The 20,216-nt window shown below is 46.0% G+C and overlaps 1 protein-coding gene across 1 annotated transcript in view; it reads right to left on the bottom strand.

The window, feature by feature from the left end:
- Nucleotides 1-20,216, bottom strand: part of LOC132390405 (semaphorin-6D-like) — a gene marked incomplete at its 5' end in the record, with an annotated part of 45,250 nt that overhangs the window by 4,936 nt on the left and 20,098 nt on the right. The window contains 1 exon segment of the mRNA XM_059963014.1: nucleotides 247-384. Within this exon segment, the coding sequence (XP_059818997.1) occupies nucleotides 247-384 (138 nt within the window).

The raw sequence follows: 20,216 nt of genomic DNA, 5'->3' as shown, positions 1-20,216 counted from the left end.
CCACCAACAACAGGGGTGCCTCTCCCCCACCCACAGAGGGTGCAGCTCCTCTCCCTCCCAGCAGACACAGGGAAGAGGGAAGGGAGGAGGTGTGAGGCAGAGAGAGGGTATAGGGTGCAGGAGGGAGAGAGGGTTTGTGGGGAGGGAAGGGATGGGATGGGATTGCAGTGGGTTTCAGGGTGTAGGAGAGGGAATAGGGGAGGAATGTTAGGTCCAGCGTGGGTCCTGCCTGCCCCACCCTCTCACCTGCGGCAGTGACTGTGGCTGTTACAGCGACTGAGGGGGGCCCGGAGCAAACAGCCGCTGAAGCCCAGGTACACGGCATGGTGGTCCCGATCCAACTCCATGGCCAGCGGGCGGCCATCCTCTCTCCCCAAGCCACACCTGCAGGACACACGGAGCCAGGGAGGGGTCAGTGTGGGGGCTGGCAACAGAGTCACAGATGGGGAGATTTGGCTAAACTGAGCTCCAGAAACGGCTAGACATGGTCCTGGAGACAGGAAGATGGGGTTCCAGAGATGGCTAGATATGGTCCTGGAGACAGGAAGATGGGGTTCCAGAGACGGCTAGACGTGGTCCTCGGGACTGGAGACAGGCTTTGGGAGACGGAATGCCGTGGTAACATAGTGATTGGCGCAATGTAATTATAACTTGGGTGTTGGAGTTCGAAGTTCAATTCCGGCATCATCTGTAAGGAGTCTGAACGTTTTCCCCATGAACACTTGGATTTCCTCCGGCTGCTCCAGTTTCCTCCCACAGACCAGGGATATGGGTTAGTAGGTGAATTGTTCCGTCATTAGGCTGGGGTTCAGTTGGTGGGTGGCTGGGTGGCGTTCCTCGTTGGGCTGGAAGGGACTGTTACACGCTTTCTTTAAAAATAATGTCTGAGACACAGTCTCCTAAACCAATGAGAGACACTCCCAGAAATGGGAAAACAGAGAGTAGTGGTGAGACGGGATCTCAGAGTCGGGGAGACAGGATCCCAAAGACAGCAGCAAGGCAGCTAGGTGGGGTCCCGGAGATGATGAAACAGGGTCAGGATGACAGCTAGAGAGCAATGTTGCAATAGAGCATCAGAGAGAGCTGGAATGGAGTAGATGGAGCTCAACAGAACCTCTAGCAAGGAATTAGATGGAATCTCAGAGACGGGTGGATGGGAGATAAATAGAGTCTCAGAGATTGTTGATAGAGTAAGATGGAGTCTCGGAGATTGGTGACAGAGTTCGATGGAGTCTCGGAGATTGGTGACAGAGTTAGATGGAGTCTCGGAGATTGGTGATACAGTTAGATGGAGTCTCGGAGATTGGTGACAGAGTTAGATGGAGTCTCGATGATTGGTGATACAGTTAGATGGAGTCTCGGAGATTGGTGACAGAGTTCGATGGAGTCTCAGAGATTGGTGACAGAGTTAGATGGAGTCTCAGAGATTGGTGATAGAGTTAGATGGAGGCTCGGAGATTGGTGATAGAGTTAGATGGAGTCTCGGAGATTGGTGACAGAGTTAGATGGAGTCTCGGAGATTGGTGATAGAGTTAGCTGGAGTCTCGGAGATTGGTGGTAGAGTTAGATGGAGGCTCGGAGATTGGTGATAGAGTTCGATGGAGTCTCGGAGAATGGTGATAGAGTTAGATGGAGGCTCGGAGATTGGTGATAGAATTAGATGGAGTCTCAGAGATCGCTGATAGAGTTAGATAGAGTCTCAGAGATTGGTGATAGAGTTAGATGGAGTCTCGGAGATTGGTGACACAGTTAGATGGAGTCTCGGAGATTGGGTATAGAGTTAGATGGCTTCTCGGAGATTGGTGACAGAGTTAGATGAAGTCTCAGAGATTGGTGACAGTTAGATGGAGTCTCGGAGATTGGTGATAGAGTTAGATGGAGTCTCAGAGATTGGTGATAGAGTTAGATGGAGTATCGGAGATTGGTGACAGAGTTAGATGGAGTCTCAGAGATTGGTGATAGAGTTAGATGGAGTCTCAGAGATTGGTGACAGAGTTAGATGGAGTCTCGGAGATTGGTGATAGAGTTAGATGGAGTCTCAGAGATTGGTGACAGAGTTAGATGGAGTCTCGGAGATTGGTGATAGAGTTAGATGGAGTTACGGTGATTGCTGATAGAGTTAGATGGAGTCTCGGAGATTGGTGATAGAGTTAGATGGAGTCTCAGAGATTGGTGAATGAAGTTAGCTGGAGTCTCGGAGATTGGTGACAGAGTTCGATGGAGTCTCAGAGATTGGTGACAGAGTTAGATGGAGTCTCAGAGATTGGTGCTAGAGTTAGATGGAGGCTCGGAGATTGGTGACAGAGTTAGATGGAGTCTCGGAGATTGGTGATAGAGTTAGCTGGAGTCTCGGAGATTGGTGACAGAGTTAGATGGAGGCTCGGAGATTGGTGATAGAGTTAGATGGAGTATCGGAGTTTGGTGATAGAGTTAGATGGAGGCTCGGAGATTGGTGATAGAGTTCGATGGAGTCTCGGAGATTGGTGACAGAGTTCGATGGAGTCTCAGAGATTGGTGATAGAGTTAGGATGAGGCTCGGAGATTGGTGATAGAGTTAGATGGAGTCTCAGAGATTGGTGATAGAGTTCGATGGAGTCTCGGAGATTGGTGACAGAGTTCGATGGAGTCTCAGAGATTGGTGATAGAGTTAGATGGAGTATCGGAGATTGGTGATAGAGTTAGATGGAGTCTCAGAGATTGGTGACAGTTAGATGGAGTCTCAGAGATTGGTGATAGAGTTAGATGGAGTCTCGGATATTGGTGATAGAGTTAGATGGAGTCTCGGAGATTGGTGATAGAGTTAGATGGAGTCTCAGAGATTGGTGACAGAGTTTGATGGAGTCTCGGAGTTTGGTGACAGAGTTAGATGGAGTTTCGGAGATTGCTGATAGAGTTAGATGGAGTCTCGGAGATTGGTGATAGAGTTAGATGGCGTCTCGGAGATTGGTGATAGAGTTAGAAGGAGTCTCAGAGATTGGTGACAGAGTTAGATGGAGTCTCGGAGATTGGTGATAGAGTTCGATGGAGTCTCAGAGATTGGTGACAGAGTTAGATGGAGACTCGGAGATTGGTGACAGAGTTAGATGGAGTCTCAGAGATTGGTGACAGAGTTCGATGGAGTCTCAGAGATTGGTGACAGAGTTAGATGGAGACTCGGAGATTAGTGATAGAGTTAGATGGAGTCTCAAAGATTGGTGACAGTTAGATGGAGTCTCAGAGATTGGTGATAGGGTTAGATGGAGACTCGGAGATTAGTGATAGAGTTAGATGGAGTCTCAGAGATTGGTGACAGTTAGATGGAGTCTCGGAGATTGGTGACAGAGTTAGATGGAGTCTCGGAGATTGGTGATAGAGTTATATTGAGTCTCAGAGATTGGTGATAGAGTTAGATGGAGTCTCGGAGATTGGTGACAGAGTTAGATGGAGTATCGGAGATTGGTGACAGAGTTCGATGGAGTCTCAGAGATTGCTGATAGAGTTAGATGGAGTTTCGGAGATTGCTGATAGAGTTAGATGGAGTCTCGGAGATTGGTGATAGAGTTAGATGGAGTCTCGGAGATTGGTGATAGAGTTAGATGGAGTCTCAGAGATTGGTGACAGAGTTAGATGGAGTCTCGGAGATTGGTGATAGAGTTCGATGGAGTCTCAGAGATTGGTGACAGAGTTAGATGGAGACTCGGAGATTGGTGACAGAGTTAGTTGGAGTCTCAGAGATTGGTGATAGAGTTAGATGGAGTCTCAGAGATTGGTCATAGAGTTAGATGGAGTCTCAGAGATTGGTGACAGAGTTAGATGGAGTTTCGGAGATTGGTGATAGAGTTCGATGGAGTCTCGGAGAATGGTGATAGAGTTAGATGGAGGCTCGGAGATTGGTGATAGAGTTAGATGGAGTCTCAGAGATTGGTGACAGAGTTAGATGGAGTCTCAGAGATTGGAGATAGAGTTAGATGGAGTCTCGGAGATTGGTGACACAGTTAGATGGAGTCTCGGAGATTGGTGATAGAGTTAGATGGAGTCTCGGAGATTGGGTACAGAGTTAGGTGGCTTCTCGGAGATTGGTGACAGAGTTAGATGGAGTCTCAGAGATTGGTGACAGAGTTCGATGGAGTCTCAGAGATTGGTGACAGAGATAGATGGAGACTCGGAGATTGGTGATAGAGTTAGATGGAGTCTCAGAGATTGGTGACAGTTAGATGGAGTCTCGGAGATTGGTGATAGAGTTAGATGGAGTCTCAGAGATTGGTGATAGAGTTAGATGGAGTATCGGAGATTGGTGACAGAGTTAGATGGAGTCTCACAGATTGGTGATAGAGTTAGATGGAGTCTCAGAGATTGGTGACAGAGTTAGATGGAGTTTCGGAGATTGGTGATAGAGTTAGATGGAGTCTCAGAGATTGGTGACAGAGTTAGATGGAGTCTCGGAGATTGGTGATAGAGTTAGATGGAGTCTCAGAGATTGGTGACAGAGTTAGATGGAGTCTCGGAGATTGGTGATAGAGTTAGATGGTGTCTCGGAGATTGGTTATAGAGTTAGATGGAGTCGTAGAGATTGGTGACAGAGTTCGATGGAGTCTCAGAGATTGGTGACAGAGTTAATGGAGACTCGGAGATTGGTGATAGAGTTAGATGGAGTCTCGGAGATTGGTGACAGAGTTAGATGGAGTCTCAGAGATTGGTGACAGAGTTAGATGGAGTCTCGGAGATTGGTGATAGAGTTAGATGGTGTCTCGGAGATTGGTTATAGAGTTAGATGGAGTCGTAGAGATTGGTGACAGAGTTCGATGGAGTCTCAGAGATTGGTGACAGAGTTAGATGGAGACTCGGAGATTGGTGATAGAGTTAGATGGAGTCTCGGAGATTGGTGACAGAGTTAGATGGAGTCTCGGAGATTGGGTACAGAGTTAGCTGGCTTCACGGAGATTGGTGACAGAGTTAGATGGAGTCTCAGAGATTGGTGACAGAGATAGATGGAGACTCGGAGATTGGTGATAGAGTTAGATGGAGTCTCAGAGATTGGTGACAGTTAGATGGAGTCTCGGAGATTGGTGATAGAGTTAGATGGAGTCTCAGAGATTGGTGATAGAGTTAGATGGGGTATAGGAGATTGGTGACAGAGTTAGATGGAGTCTCAGAGATTGGTGATAGAGTTAGATGGAGTCTCGGAGATTGGTGACAGAGTTAGATGGAGACTCGGAGATTGGTGATAGAGTTACATGGAGTCTCAGAAATTGGTGACAGTTAGATGGAGTCTCGGAGATTGGTGATAGAGTTAGATGGAGTCTCAGAGATTGGTGACAGAGTTAGATGGAGTCTCGGAGATTGGTGATAGAGTTAGATGGAGTCTCGGAGATTGGGGATAGAGTTAGATGCAGTATCAGAGATTGGTGACAGAGTTAGATGGAGTCTCAGAGATTGGTGATAGAGTTAGATGGAGTATCGGAGATTGGTGACAGAGTTAGATGGAGTCTCGGAAATTGGTGATAGAGTTATATTGAGTCTCGGAGATTGGTGATAGAGTTAGATGGAGTCTCAGAGATTGGTGATAGAGTTAGATGGAGTATTCGAGATTGGTGACAGAGTTAGATGGAGTCTCAGAGATTGGTGATAGAGTTAGATGGAGTATCGGAGATTAGTGACAGAGTTAGATGGAGTCTCAGAGATTGGTGATAGAGTTAGATGGAGTCTCAGAGATTGGTGACAGAGTTCAATGGAGTCTCAGAGATTGGTGACAGTTAGATGGAGTCTCGGAGATTGGTGACCGAGTCAGATGGAGTCTCGGAGATTGGTGATAGAGTTAGATGGAGTCTCGGAGATTGGAGACAGAGTTAGATGGAGTCTCGGAGATTGGTGACAGTTAGGATGAGGCTCGGAGATTGGTGATAGAGTTAGGTGGAGTCTCGGAGATTGGAGACAGAGTTAGATGGAGTCTCGGAGATTGGTGACAGTTAGATGGAGTCTCAGAGATTGGTGACAGAGTTAGCTGGAGTCTCGGAGATTGGTAACAGAGTTAGATGGAGTCTCAGAGATTGGTGATAGAGTTAGATGGAGTTTCAGAGATTGGTGATAGAGTTAGATGGAGTCTCGGAGATTGGTGACACAGTTAGATGGAGTCTCGGAGATTGGTGATAGAGTTAGATGGAGTCTCGGAGATTGGTGACAGAGTTAGATGGAGTCTCGGAGATTGGGTACAGAGTTAGATGGCTTCTCGGAGATTGGTGACAGAGTTAGATGGAGTCTCAGAGATTGGTGACAGAGTTCGATGGAGTCTCAGAGATTGGTGATAGAGTTAGATGGAGTCTCGGAGATTGGTGACAGAGTTAGATGGAGTCTCAGAGATTCGTGATAGAGTTAGATGGAGTCTCGGAGATTGGTGACAGTTAGATGGAGTCACAGAGATTGGTGATAGAGTTAGATGGAGTCTCGGAGATTGGTGATAGAGTTAGATGGAGTCTCAGAGATTGGTGACAGAGTTAGATGGAGTATCGGAGATTGCTGTTAGAGTTAGATTCATTCTCGGAGATTGCTGATAGAGTTAGATGGACTCTCAGAGATTGGTGACAGTTAGATGGAGGCTCGGAGATTGGTGATAGAGTTAGATGGAGTCTAGGAGATTGGTGATAGAGTTAGATGGAGTCTCAGAGATTGGTGACAGATTTCGATGGAGTCTCAGAGATTGGTGACAGAGTTCGATGGAGTCTCAGAGATTGGTGATAGAGTTAGATGGAGACTCGGAGATTGGTGTTAGAGTTAGATGGAGTCTCAGAGATTGGTGACAGTTAGATGGAATCTCGGAGATTGGTGACAGAGTTAGATGGAGACTCGGAGATTAGTGATAGAGTTAGATGGAGTCTCAGAGATTGGTGACAGTTAGATGGAGTCTCGGAGATTGGTGACAGAGTTAGATGGAGTCTCGGAGATTGGTGATAGAGTTATATTGAGTCTCAGAGATTGGTGATAGAGTTAGATGGAGTATCGGAGATTGGTGACAGAGTTAGATGGAGTCTCAGAGATTGGTGACAGTTAGATGGAGTCTCGGAGATTGGTGACAGAGTCAGATGGAGTCTCGGAGATTGGTGATAGAGTTATATTGAGTCTCAGAGATTGGTGATAGAGTTAGATGGAGTATCGGAGATTGGTGACAGAGTTAGATGGAGTATCGGAGATTGGTGACAGAGTTAGATGGAGTCTCAGAGATTGGTGATAGAGTTAGATGGAGTCTCAGAGATTGGTGACAGAGTTCGATGGAGTCTCAGAGATTGGTGACAGAGTTAGATGGAGACTCGGAGATTAGTGATAGACGTAGATGGAGTCTCAGAGCTCGGTGATAGAGTTAGATGGAGTCTCGGAGATTGGTGACAGAGTTCGATGGAGTCTCAGAGATTGGTGACAGAGTTAGATGGAGACTCGGAGATTAGTGATAGACGTAGATGGAGTCTCAGAGATCGGTGATAGAGTTAGATGGAGTCTCGGAGATTGGTGAATGAAGTTAGCTGGAGTCTCGGAGATCGGTGACAGTTAGATGGAGTCTCGGAGATTGGTGATAGAGTTAGGTGGAGTCTCGGAGATTGGTGATAGAGTTAGATGGAGTCTCAGAGATTGGTGACAGTTAGATGGAGTCTCAGAGATTGGTGATAGAGTTAGATGGTGTCTCGGAGATTGGTGATAGAGTTAGATGGAGTCTCAGAGATTGGTGATAGAGTTAGATGGAGTCTCAGAGATTGGTGATAGAGTTAGATGGAGTCTCGGAGATTGGTGACAGAGTTAGATGGAGTCTCGGAGATTGGTGATAGAGTTAGATGGAGTCTCGGAGATTGGTGACACAGTTAGATGGAGTCTCGGAGATTGGTGATAGAGTTAGATGGAGTCTCGGAGATTGGTGACAGAGTTAGATGGAGTCTCGGAGATTGGGTACAGAGTTAGATGGAGTCTCAGAGATTGGTGATAGAGTTAGATGGAGTCTCAGAGATTGGTGACAGAGTTCGATGGAGTCTCAGAGATTGGTGATAGAGTTAGATGGAGTCTCGGAGATTGGTGACACAGTTAGATGGAGTCTCGGAGATTGGTGATAGAGTTAGATGGAGTCTCAGAGATTGGTGACAGAGTTCGATGGAGTCTCAGAGATTGGTGATAGAGTTAGATGGAGTCTCGGAGATTGGTGACAGAGTTAGATGGAGTCTCAGAGATTGGTGATAGAGTTAGATGGAGTCTCGGAGATTGGTGACAGTTAGATGGAGTCACAGAGATTGGTGATAGAGTTAGATGGAGTCTCGGAGATTGGTGATAGAGTTAGCTGGAGTCTCGGAGATTGGTGATAGAGTTAGATGGAGTCTCAGAGATTGGTGACAGTTAGATGGAGGCTCGGAGATTGGTGATAGAGTTAGATGGAGTCTAGGAGATTGGTGATAGAGTTAGATGGAGTCTCAGAGATTGGTGACAGATTTCGATGGAGTCTCAGAGATTGGTGACAGAGTTCGATGGAGTCTCAGAGATTGGTGATAGAGTTAGATGGAGACTCGGAGATTGGTGATAGAGTTAGATGGAGTCTCAGAGATTGGTGACAGTTAGATGGAGTCTCGGAGATTGGTGACAGAGTTAGATGGAGACTCGGAGATTAGTGATAGAGTTAGATGGAGTCTCAGAGATTGGTGACAGTTAGATGGAGTCTCGGAGATTGGTGACAGAGTTAGATGGAGTCTCGAAGATTGGTGATAGAGTTATATTGAGTCTCAGAGATTGGTGATAGAGTTAGATGGAGTATCGGAGATTGGTGACAGAGTTAGATGGAGTATCGGAGATTGGTGACAGAGTTAGATGGAGTCTCAGAGATTGGTCATAGAGTTAGATGGAGTCTCAGAGATTGGTGACAGAGTTCGATGGAGTCTCAGAGATGGGTGACAGAGTTAGATGGAGACTCGGAGATTAGTGATAGAGTTAGATGGAGTCTCAGAGATTGGTGATAGAGTTAGATGGAGTCTCGGGGATTGGTGAATGAAGTTAGCTGGAATCTCGGAGATCGGTGACAGTTAGATGGAGGCTCGGAGATTGGTGATAGAGTTAGGTGGAGTCTCGGAGATTGGTGACAGAGTTAGATGGAGTCTCGGAGATTGGTGATAGAGTTAGATGGAGTCTCAGAGATTGGTGACAGTTAGATGGAGTCTCAGAGATTGGTGATAGAGTTAGATGGAGTCTCGGAGATTGGTGACAGAGTTAGATGGAGTCTCAGACATTGGTGACAGTTAGATGGAGGCTCGGAGATTGATGATAGAGTTAGATGGAATCTCAGAGATTGGTGACAGAGTTAGATGGAGTCTAGGAGATTGGTGATAGAGTTAGATGGAGTCTCAGAGATTGGTGACAGAGTTCGATGGAGTCTCAGATTGGTGATAGTGTTAGATGGAGTCTCAGAGTTTGGTGATAGAGTTAGATGGAGACTCGGAGATTGGTGATAGAGTTAGATGGAGTCTCAGAGATTGGTGACAGTTAGATGGAGTCTCGGAGATTGGTGATAGAGTTAGATGGAGTCTCAGAGATTGGTGACAGAGTGAGATGGAGTCTCGGAGATTGGTGATAGAGTTAGATGGAGTCTCAGAGATTGGTGGGAGAGTTCGATGGAGTCTCAGAGAATGTTGACAGAGTCAGATGGAGTCTCGGAGATTGGTGACAGAGTTAGATGGAGTCTCAGAGATTGGTGACAGAGTTAGCTGGAGTCTCGGAGATTGGTGACAGAGTTAGATGGAGTCTCGGAGATTGCTGATAGAGTTAGATGGAGTCTCAGATATTGGTGATAGAGTTAGATGGAGTCTCGGAGATTGGTGAAAGTGTTAGGTGGAGTCTCGGAGATTGGTGACAGAGTTAGATGGAGTCTCGGAGATTGGTGATAGAGTTAGATGGAGTCTCAGAGATTGGTGAGAGTTAGATGGAGTCTCGGAGATTGTTGATAGAGTTAGCTGGAGTCTCGGAGATTAGTGGATGAAGTCAGCTGGAGTCTCGGAGATTGCTGATAGAGTTAGATGGAGTCTCAGACATTGGTGACAGTTAGATGGAGGCTCGGAGATTGGTGATAGAGTTAGATGGAGTCTCAGAGATTGGTGATAGAGTTCGATGGAGTCTCGGAGATTGGTGACAGAGTTAGATGGAGTCTAGGAGATTGGTGATAGAGTTAGATGGAGTCTCAGAGATTGGTGACAGAGTTCGATGGAGTCTCAGAGATTGGTGACAGAGTTAGATGGACTCTCGGAGATTGGTGATAGAGTTAGATGGAGTCTCGGAGATTGGTGATAGAGTTAGATGGAGTCTCAGAGATTGGTGACAGAGTTAGATGGAGTCTCGGAGATTGGTGACAGAGTTCGATGGAGTCTCAGAGATTGGTGACAGAGTTAGATGCAGTCTCGGAGATTGGTGATAGAGTTAGATGGAGTCTCAGAGATTGGTGATAGAGTTAGATGGAGAATCGGAGATTGGTGACAGAGTTAGATGGAGTCTCAGAGATTGGTGATAGAGTTAGATGGAGTATGGGAGATTGGTGACAGAGTTAGATGGAGTCTCAGTGATTGGTGATAGAGTTAGATGGAGTCTCAGAGATTGCTGACAGAATTAGATGGAGTATCGGAGATTGGTGATAGAGTTAGATGGAGTCCCGGAGATTGGTGATAGATTTATATTGAGTCTCGGAGATTGGTGATAGAGTTAGATGGAGAATCGGAGATTGGTGACAGAGTTAGATGGAGTCTCAGTGATTGGTGATAGAGTTAGATGGAGTCTCAGAGATTGGTGACAGAGTTAGATGGCGTATCGGAGATTGGTGATAGAGTTAGATGGAGTATCGGAGTTTGGTGATAGAGTGAGATGGAGGCTCGGAGATTGGTGATAGAGTTCGATGGAGTCTCGGAGATTGGTGACAGAGTTCGATGGAGTCTCAGACATTGGTGATAGAGTTAGGATGAGGCTCGGAGATTGGTGATAGAGTTAGATGGAGTCTCAGAGATTGGTGATAGAGTTCGATGGAGACTCGGAGATTGGTGACAGAGTTCGATGGAGTCTCAGAGATTGCTGATAGAGTTAGATGGAGTCTCAGAGATTGGTGACAGAGTTAGATGGAGTATCGGAGATTGGTGACACAGTTAGATGGAGTCTCGGAGATTGGTGACAGTTAGATGGAGTCTCGGAGATTGGTGATAGAGTTAGATGGCGTCTCGGAGATTGGTGACAGAGTTAGATGGAGTCTCAGAGATTGGTGACAGAGTTCAATGGAGTCTCAGAGATTGGTGACAGAGTTAGATGGAGACTCGGAGATTGGTGATAGAGTTAGATGGAGTCTCAGAGATTGGTGACAGAGATAGATGGAGTCTCAGAGATTGGTCATAGAGTTAGATGGAGTCTCAGAGATTCGTGACAGAGTTAGAAGGAGTTTCGGAGATTGGTGATAGAGTTAGATGGAGTCTCAGAGATTGGTGATAGAGTTCGATGGAGTCTCGGAGAATGGTGATAGAGTTAGATGGAGGCTCGGAGATTGGTGATACAGTTAGATGGAGTCTCGGAGATTGGTGATAGAGTTAGATGGAGTCTCGGAGATTGGTGACAGAGTTAGATGGAGTCTCGGAGATTGGGTATAGAGTTAGATGGCTTCTCGGAGATTGGTGACAGAGTTAGATGGAGTCTCAGAGATTGGTGACAGAGTTCGATGGAGTCTCAGAGATTGGTGACAGAGATGGAGACTCGGAGATTGGTGATAGAGTTAGATGGAGTCTCAGAGATTGGTGACAGATAGATGGAGTCTCGGAGATTGGTGATAGAGTTAGATGGAGTCTCAGAGATTGGTGATAGAGTTAGATGGAGTCTCAGAGATTGGTGATAGAGTTAGATGGAGTATCGGAGATTGGTGACAGAGTTAGATGGAGTCTCAGAGATTGGTGATAGAGTTAGATGGAGTCTCAGAGATTGGTGACAGAGTTAGATGGAGTCTCGGAGATTGGTGATAGAGTTAGATGGAGTATCGGAGTTTGGTGATAGAGTTAGATGGAGGCTCGGAGATTGGTGACGGAGTTCGATGGAGTCTCGGAGATTGGTGACAGACTTCGATGGAGTCTCAGAGATTGGTGATAGAGTTAGGATGAGGCTCGGAGATTGGTGATAGAGTTAGATGGAGTCTCAGAGATTGGTGATAGAGTTCGATGGTGTCTCGGAGATTGGTGACAGAGTTCGATGGAGTCTCAGAGATTGGTGATAGAGTTAGATGGAGTCTCGGATATTAGTGACAGAGTTAGATGGAGTCTCGGAGATTAGTGATAGAGTTAGATGGAGTCTCGGAGATTGGTGACAGTTAGATGGAGACTCAGAGATTGGTGGATGAAGTCAGCTGGAGTCTCGGAGATTGGTGACACAGTTAGCTGGAGTCTCGGAGATTGGTGACAGAGTTAGATGGAGCCTCGGAGATTGGTGACAGAGTTAGATGGTGTCTCGGAGACTGGTGATAGAGTTAGATGGAGTCTCAGACATTGGTGACAGTTAGATGGAGGCTCGGAGATTGGTGATAGAGTTAGATGGAGTCTCAGAGATTGGTGATAGAGTTCGATGGAGTCTCGGAGATTGGTGACAGAGTTAGATGGAGTCTAGGAGATTGGTGTTAGAGTTAGATGGAGTCTCAGAGATTGGTGACAGAGTTCGATGGAGTCTCAGAGATTGGTGACAGAGTTAGATGGACTCTCGGAGATTGGTGATAGAGTTAGATGGAGTCTCGGAGATTGGTGATAGAGTTAGATGGAGTCTCAGAGATTGGTGACAGAGTTAGATGGAGTCTCGGAGATTGGTGATAGAGTTAGATGGAGTCTCAGAGATTGGTGACAGAGTTCGATGGAGTCTCAGAGATTGGTGACAGAGTTAGATGCAGTCTCGGAGATTGGTGATAGAGTTAGATGGAGTCTCAGAGATTGGTGATAGAGTTAGATGGAGAATCGGAGATTGGTGACAGAGTTAGATGGAGTCTCAGAGATTGGTGATAGAGTTAGATGGAGTATGGGAGATTGGTGACAGAGTTAGATGGAGTCTCAGTGATTGGTGATAGAGTTAGATGGAGTCTCGGAGATTGGGTATAGAGTTAGATGGCTTCTCGGAGATTGGTGACAGAGTTAGATGGAGTCTCAGAGATTGGTGACAGAGTTCGATGGAGTCTCAGAGATTGGTGACAGAGATAGATGGAGACTCGGAGATTGGTGATAGAGTTAGATGGAGTCTCAGAGATTGGTGACAGATAGATGGAGTCTCGGAGATTGGTGATAGAGTTAGATGGAGTCTCAGTGATTGGTGATAGAGTTAGATGGAGTCTCAGAGATTGGTGACAGAGTTAGATGGCGTATCGGAGATTGGTGATAGAGTTAGATGGAGTATCGGAGTTTGGTGATAGAGTGAGATGGAGGCTCGGAGATTGGTGATAGAGTTCGATGGAGTCTCGGAGATTGGTGACAGAGTTCGATGGAGTCTCAGACATTGGTGATAGAGTTAGGATGAGGCTCGGAGATTGGTGATAGAGTTAGATGGAGTCTCAGAGATTGGTGATAGAGTTCGATGGAGACTCGGAGATTGGTGACAGAGTTCGATGGAGTCTCAGAGATTGCTGATAGAGTTAGATGGAGTCTCAGAGATTGGTGACAGAGTTAGATGGAGTCTCGGAGATTGGTGACACAGTTAGATGGAGTCTCGGAGATTGGTGACAGAGTTAGATGGAGTCTCGGAGATTGGTGATAGAGTTAGATGGCGTCTCGGAGATTGGTGACAGAGTTAGATGGAGTCTCAGAGATTGGTGACAGAGTTCAATGGAGTCTCAGAGATTGGTGACAGAGTTAGATGGAGACTCGGAGATTGGTGATAGAGTTAGATGGAGTCTCAGAGATTGGTGACAGAGTTAGATGGAGTCTCAGAGATTGGTCATAGAGTTAGATGGAGTCTCAGAGATTCGTGACAGAGTTAGAAGGAGTTTCGGAGATTGGTGATAGAGTTAGATGGAGTCTCAGAGATTGGTGATAGAGTTCGATGGAGTCTCGGAGAATGGTGATAGAGTTAGATGGAGGCTCGGAGATTGGTGATACAGTTAGATGGAGTCTCGGAGATTGGTGATAGAGTTAGATGGAGTCTCGGAGATTGGTGACAGAGTTAGATGGAGTCTCGGAGATTGGGTATAGAGTTAGATGGCTTCTCGGAGATTGGTGACAGAGTTAGATGGAGTCTCAGAGATTTGTGACAGAGTTCGATGGAGTCTCAGAGATTGGTGACAGAGATAGATGGAGACTCGGAGATTGGTGATAGAGTTAGATGGAGTCTCAGAGATTGGTGACAGATAGATGGAGTCTCGGAGATTGGTGATAGAGTTAGATGGAGTCTCAGAGATTGGTGATAGAGTTAGATGGAGTCTCAGAGATTGGTGATAGAGTTAGATGGAGTATCGGAGATTGGTGACAGAGTTAGATGGAGTCTCAGAGATTGGTGATAGAGTTAGATGGAGTCTCAGAGATTGGTGACAGAGTTAGATGGAGTCTCGGAGATTGGTGATAGAGTTAGATGGAGTATCGGAGTTTGGTGATAGAGTTAGATGGAGGCTCGGAGATTGGTGACGGAGTTCGATGGAGTCTCGGAGATTGGTGACAGACTTCGATGGAGTCTCAGAGATTGGTGATAGAGTTAGGATGAGGCTCGGAGATTGGTGATAGAGTTAGATGGAGTCTCAGAGATTGGTGATAGAGTTCGATGGTGTCTCGGAGATTGGTGACAGAGTTCGATGGAGTCTCAGAGATTGGTGATAGAGTTAGATGGAGTCTCGGATATTAGTGACAGAGTTAGATGGAGTCTCGGAGATTAGTGATAGAGTTAGATGGAGTCTCGGAGATTGGTGACAGTTAGATGGAGACTCAGAGATTGGTGGATGAAGTCAGCTGGAGTCTCGGAGATTGGTGACACAGTTAGATGGAGTCTCGGAGATTGGTGACAGAGTTAGATGGAGCCTCGGAGATTGGTGACAGAGTTAGATGGTGTCTCGGAGACTGGTGATAGAGTTAGATGGAGTCTCGGAGATTGGTGATAGAGTTATATTGAGTCTCGGAGATTGGTGATAGAGTTAGATGGAGTCTCAGAGATTGGTGACAGAGTTAGATGGAGAATCGGAGATTGGTGACAGAGTTAGATGGAGTCACAGAGATTGGTGATAGAGTTAGATGGAGTCTCAGAGATTGGTGACAGAGTTAGATGGAGAATCGGAGATTGGTGACAGAGTTAGATGGAGTCACAGAGATTGGTGATAGAGTTAGATGGAGTCTCAGAGATTGGTGATAGAGTTAGATGGAGTATCGGAGATTGGTGACAGAGTTAGATGGAGTCTCAGTGATTGGTGATAGAGTTAGATGGAGTCTCAGAGATTGGTGACAGAGTTAGATGGAGTATCGGAGATTGGTGATAGAGTTAGATGGAGTATCGGAGATTGGTGATAGAGTTAGATGGAGTCTCAGAGATTGGTGACAGAGTTCGATGGAGTCTCAGAGATTGGTGACAGAGTTAGATGGACTCTCGGAGATTGGTGATAGAGTTAGATGGAGTCTCGGAGATTGGTGATAGAGTTAGATGGAGTCTCAGAGATTGGTGACAGAGTTAGATGGAGTCTCGGAGATTGGTGATAGAGTTAGATGGAGTCTCAGAGATTGGTGACAGAGTTCGATGGAGTCTCGGAGATTGGTGACAGACTTCGATGGAGTCTCAGAGATTGGTGATAGAGTTAGGATGAGGCTCGGAGATTGGTGATAGAGTTAGATGGAGTCTCAGAGATTGGTGATAGAGTTCGATGGTGTCTCGGAGATTGGTGACAGAGTTCGATGGAGTCTCAGAGATTGGTGATAGAGTTAGATGGAGTCTCGGATATTAGTGACAGAGTTAGATGGAGTCTCGGAGATTAGTGATAGAGTTAGATGGAGTCTCGGAGATTGGTGACAGTTAGATGGAGACTCAGAGATTGGTGGATGAAGTCAGCTGGAGTCTCGGAGATTGGTGACACAGTTAGATGGAGTCTCGGAGATTGGTGACAGAGTTAGATGGAGCCTCGGAGATTGGTGACAGAGTTAGATGGTGTCTCGGAGACTGGTGATAGAGTTAGATGGAGTCTCGGAGATTGGTGATAGAGTTATATTGAGTCTCGGAGATTGGTGATAGAGTTAGATGGAGTCTCAGAGATTGGTGACAGAGTTAGATGGAGAATCGGAGATTGGTGACAGAGTTAGATGGAGTTACAGAGATTGGTGATAGAGTTAGATGGAGTATCGGAGATTGGTGACAGAGTTAGATGGAGTCTCAGTGATTGGTGATAGAGTTAGATGGAGTCTCAGAGATTGGTGACAGAGTTAGATGGAGTATCGGAGATTGGTGATAGAGTTAGATGGAGTATCGGAGTTTGGTGATAGAGTTAGATGGAGGCTCGGAGATTGGTGATAGAGTTCGATGGAGTCTCTGAGATTGGTGACAGGGTTCGATGGAGTCTCAGAGATTGATGATAGAGTTAGGATGAGGCTCGGAGATTGGTGATAGAGTTAGATGGAGTCTCAGAGATTGGTGATAGAGTTCGATGGAGTCTCGGAGATTGGTGACAGAGTTCGATGGAGTCTCAGAGATTGGTGACAGTTAGATGGAGTCTCAGAGATTGGTGATAGAGTTAGATGGAGTCCTGGAGATTGGTGACAGAGTTAGATGGAGTCTCAGATTGGTGATAGTGTTATATGGAGTATCGGAGATTGGTGATAGAGTTAGATGGAGTCTCAGAGTTTGGTGATAGAGTTAGATGGAGTCTCAGAGATTGGTGATAGAGTTAGATGGAGTCTCAGAGATTGGTGACAGTTAGATGGAGTCTCGGAGATTGGTGATAGAGTTAGATGGAGTCTCAGAGATTGGTGACAGAGTTAGATGGAGTCTCGGAGATTGGTGATAGAGTTAGATGGAGTCTCGGAGACTGGTGATAGAGTTAGATGGAGTCTCAGAGATTGGTGACAGAGTTAGATGGAGTCTCGGAGATTGGTGATAGAGTTAGATGGAGTCTCAGAGATTGGTGGGAGAGTTCGATGGAGTCTCAGAGAATGTTGACAGAGTCAGATGGAGTCTCGGAGATTGGTGACAGAGTTAGCTGGAGTCTCCGAGATTGGTGACAGAGTTAGATGGAGTCTCGGAGATTGGTGATAGAGTTAGATGGAGTCTCAGAGATTGGTGATAGAGTTAGGTGGAGTCTTGGAGATTGGTGATAGAGTTAGGTGGAGTCTCGGAGATTGGTGATAGAGTTAGATGGAGTCTCGGAGATTGGTGATAGAGTTAGGTGGAGTCTCGGAGATTGGTGACAGAGTTAGATGGAGTCTCGGAGATTGGTGATAGAGTTAGATGGAGTCTCAGAGATTGGTGACAGTTAGATGGAGTCTCAGAGATTGGTGATAGAGTTAGATGGAGTCTCGGAGATTGTTGATAGAGTTAGCTGGAGTCTCGGAGATTAGTGGATGAAGTCAGCTGGAGTCTCGGAGATTGCTGATAGAGTTAGATGGAGTCTCAGACATTGGTGACAGTTAGATGGAGGCTCGGAGATTGGTGATAGAGTTAGATGGAGTCTCAGAGATTGGTGACAGAGTTCGATGGAGTCTCAGAAATTGGTGACAGAGTTAGATGGACTCTCGGAGATTGGTGATAGAGTTAGATGGAGTCTCGGAGATTGGTGATAGAGTTAGATGGAGTCTCAGAGATTGGTGACAGAGTTAGATGGAGTCTCGGAGATTGGTGATAGAGTTAGATGGAGTCTCAGAGATTGGTGACAGAGTTCGATGGAGTCTCAGAGATTGGTGACAGAGTTAGATGCAGTCTCGGAGATTGGTGATAGAGTTAGATGGAGTCTCAGAGATTGGTGATAGAGTTAGATGGAGAATCGGAGATTGGTGACAGAGTTAGATGGAGTCTCAGAGATTGGTGATAGAGTTAGATGGAGTCTCAGAGATTGGTGATAGAGTTAGATGGAGTATGGGAGATTGGTGACAGAGTTAGATGGAGTCTCAGTGATTGGTGATAGAGTTAGATGGAGTCTCAGAGATTGCTGACCGAATTAGATGGAGTCCCGGAGATTGGTGATAGATTTATATTGAGTCTCGGAGATTGGTGATAGAGTTAGATGGAGTCTCAGAGATTGGTGATAGAGTTAGATGGAGAATCGGAGATTGGTGACAGAGTTAGATGGAGTCTCAGTGATTGGTGATAGAGTTAGATGGAGTCTCAGAGATTGGTGACAGAGTTAGATGGCGTATCGGAGATTGGTGATAGAGTTAGATGGAGTATCGGAGTTTGGTGATAGAGTGAGATGGAGGCTCGGAGATTGGTGATAGAGTTCGATGGAGTCTCGGAGATTGGTGACAGCGTTCGATGGAGTCTCAGACATTGGTGATAGAGTTAGGATGAGGCTCGAAGATTGGTGATAGAGTTAGATGGAGTCTCAGAGATTGGTGATAGAGTTCGATGGAGTCTCGGAGATTGGTGACAGAGTTCGATGGAGTCTCAGAGATTGCTGGTAGAGTTAGATGGAGTCTCAGAGATTGGTGACAGAGTTAGATGGAGTCTCGGAGACTGGTGACACAGTTAGATGGAGTCTCGGAGATTGGTGACAGAGTTAGATGGAGTCTCGGAGATTGGTGATAGAGTTAGATGGCGTCTCGGAGATTGGTGACAGAGTTAGATGGAGTCTCAGAGATTGGTGACAGAGTTCAATGGAGTCTCAGAGATTGGTGACAGAGTTAGATGGAGACTCGGAGATTGGTGATAGAGTTAGATGGAGTCTCAGAGATTGGTGACAGAGTTAGATGGTGTCTCAGAGATTGGTCATAGAGTTAGATGGAGTCTCAGAGATTCGTGACAGAGTTAGAAGGAGTTTCGGAGATTGGTGATAGAGTTAGATGGAGTCTCAGAGATTGGTGATAGAGTTCGATGGAGTCTCGGAGAATGGTGATAGAGTTAGATGGAGGCTCGGAGATTGGTGATACAGTTAGATGGAGTCTCGGAGATTGGTGATAGAGTTAGATGGAGTCTCGGAGATTGGTGACAGAGTTAGATGGAGTCTCAGAAATTGGTGACAGTTAGATGGAGTCTCAGAGATTGGTGACAGTTAGATGGAGTCTCGGAGATTGGTGATAGAGTCAGATGGAGTCTCGGAGATTGGTGATAGAGTTAGATGGAGTCTCAGAGATTGGTGATAGAGTTAGATGGAGTCTCGGAGATTGGTTATAGAGTTAGGTGGAGTCTCGGAGATTGGTGATAGAGTTAGATGGAGTCTCAGAGATTGGTGACAGTTAGATGGAGGCTCGGAGATTGGTGATAGAGTTAGATGGAGTCTCAGAGATTGGTGACAGAGTTAGATGGAGTCTCGGAGATTGGTGATAGAGTTAGATGGAGTCTCGGAGATTGGTGATAGAGTTAGATGGAGTATCGGAGATTGGTGATAGAGTTAGATGGAGTCTCAGAGATTGGTGACAGAGTTAGATGGAGTTTCGGAGATTGGTGATAGAGTTAGATGGAGTCTCAGAGATTGGTGACAGTTAGATGGAGTCTCGGAGATTGGTGACAGAGTTAGATGGAGTCTCGGAGATTGGTGATAGAGTTAGATGGTGTCTCAGAGATTGGTGACAGAGTTAGATGGAGTCTCAGAGATTGGTGACAGAGTTAGATGGTGTCTCAGAGATTGGTGACAGAGTTAGATGGAGTCTCAGAGATTGGTGACAGAGTTAGATGGAGTCTCAGAGATTGGTGATAGAGTTAAATTGAGTCTCGGAGATTGGTGATAGAGTTAGATGGAGTCTCAGAGATTGGTGATAGAGTTAGATGGAGAATCGGAGATTGGTGACAGAGTTAGATGGAGTCTCAGAGATTGGTGATAGAGTTAGATGGAGTCTCAGAGATTGGTGACAGAGTTCAATGGAGTCTCAGAGATTGGTGACAGAGTTAGATGGAGACTCGGAGATTGGTGATAGAGTTAGATGGAGTCTCAGAGATTGGTGACAGAGTTAGATGGAGTCTCAGAAATTGGTGACAGTTAGATGGAGTCTCAGAGATTGGTGACAGTTAGATGGAGTCTCGGAGATTGGTGATAGAGTCAGATGGAGTCTCGGAGATTGGTGATAGAGTTAGATGGAGTCTCAGAGATTGGTGATAGAGTTAGATGGAGTCTCGGAGAT

This window comes from Hypanus sabinus, unplaced genomic scaffold (assembly GCF_030144855.1).
Source record: "Hypanus sabinus isolate sHypSab1 unplaced genomic scaffold, sHypSab1.hap1 scaffold_885, whole genome shotgun sequence".
Taxonomy (NCBI): domain Eukaryota; kingdom Metazoa; phylum Chordata; class Chondrichthyes; order Myliobatiformes; family Dasyatidae; genus Hypanus; species Hypanus sabinus.
Note: the sequence above shows the minus strand (reverse complement) of the source record. Positions and strands in the feature narration are given on the sequence as shown.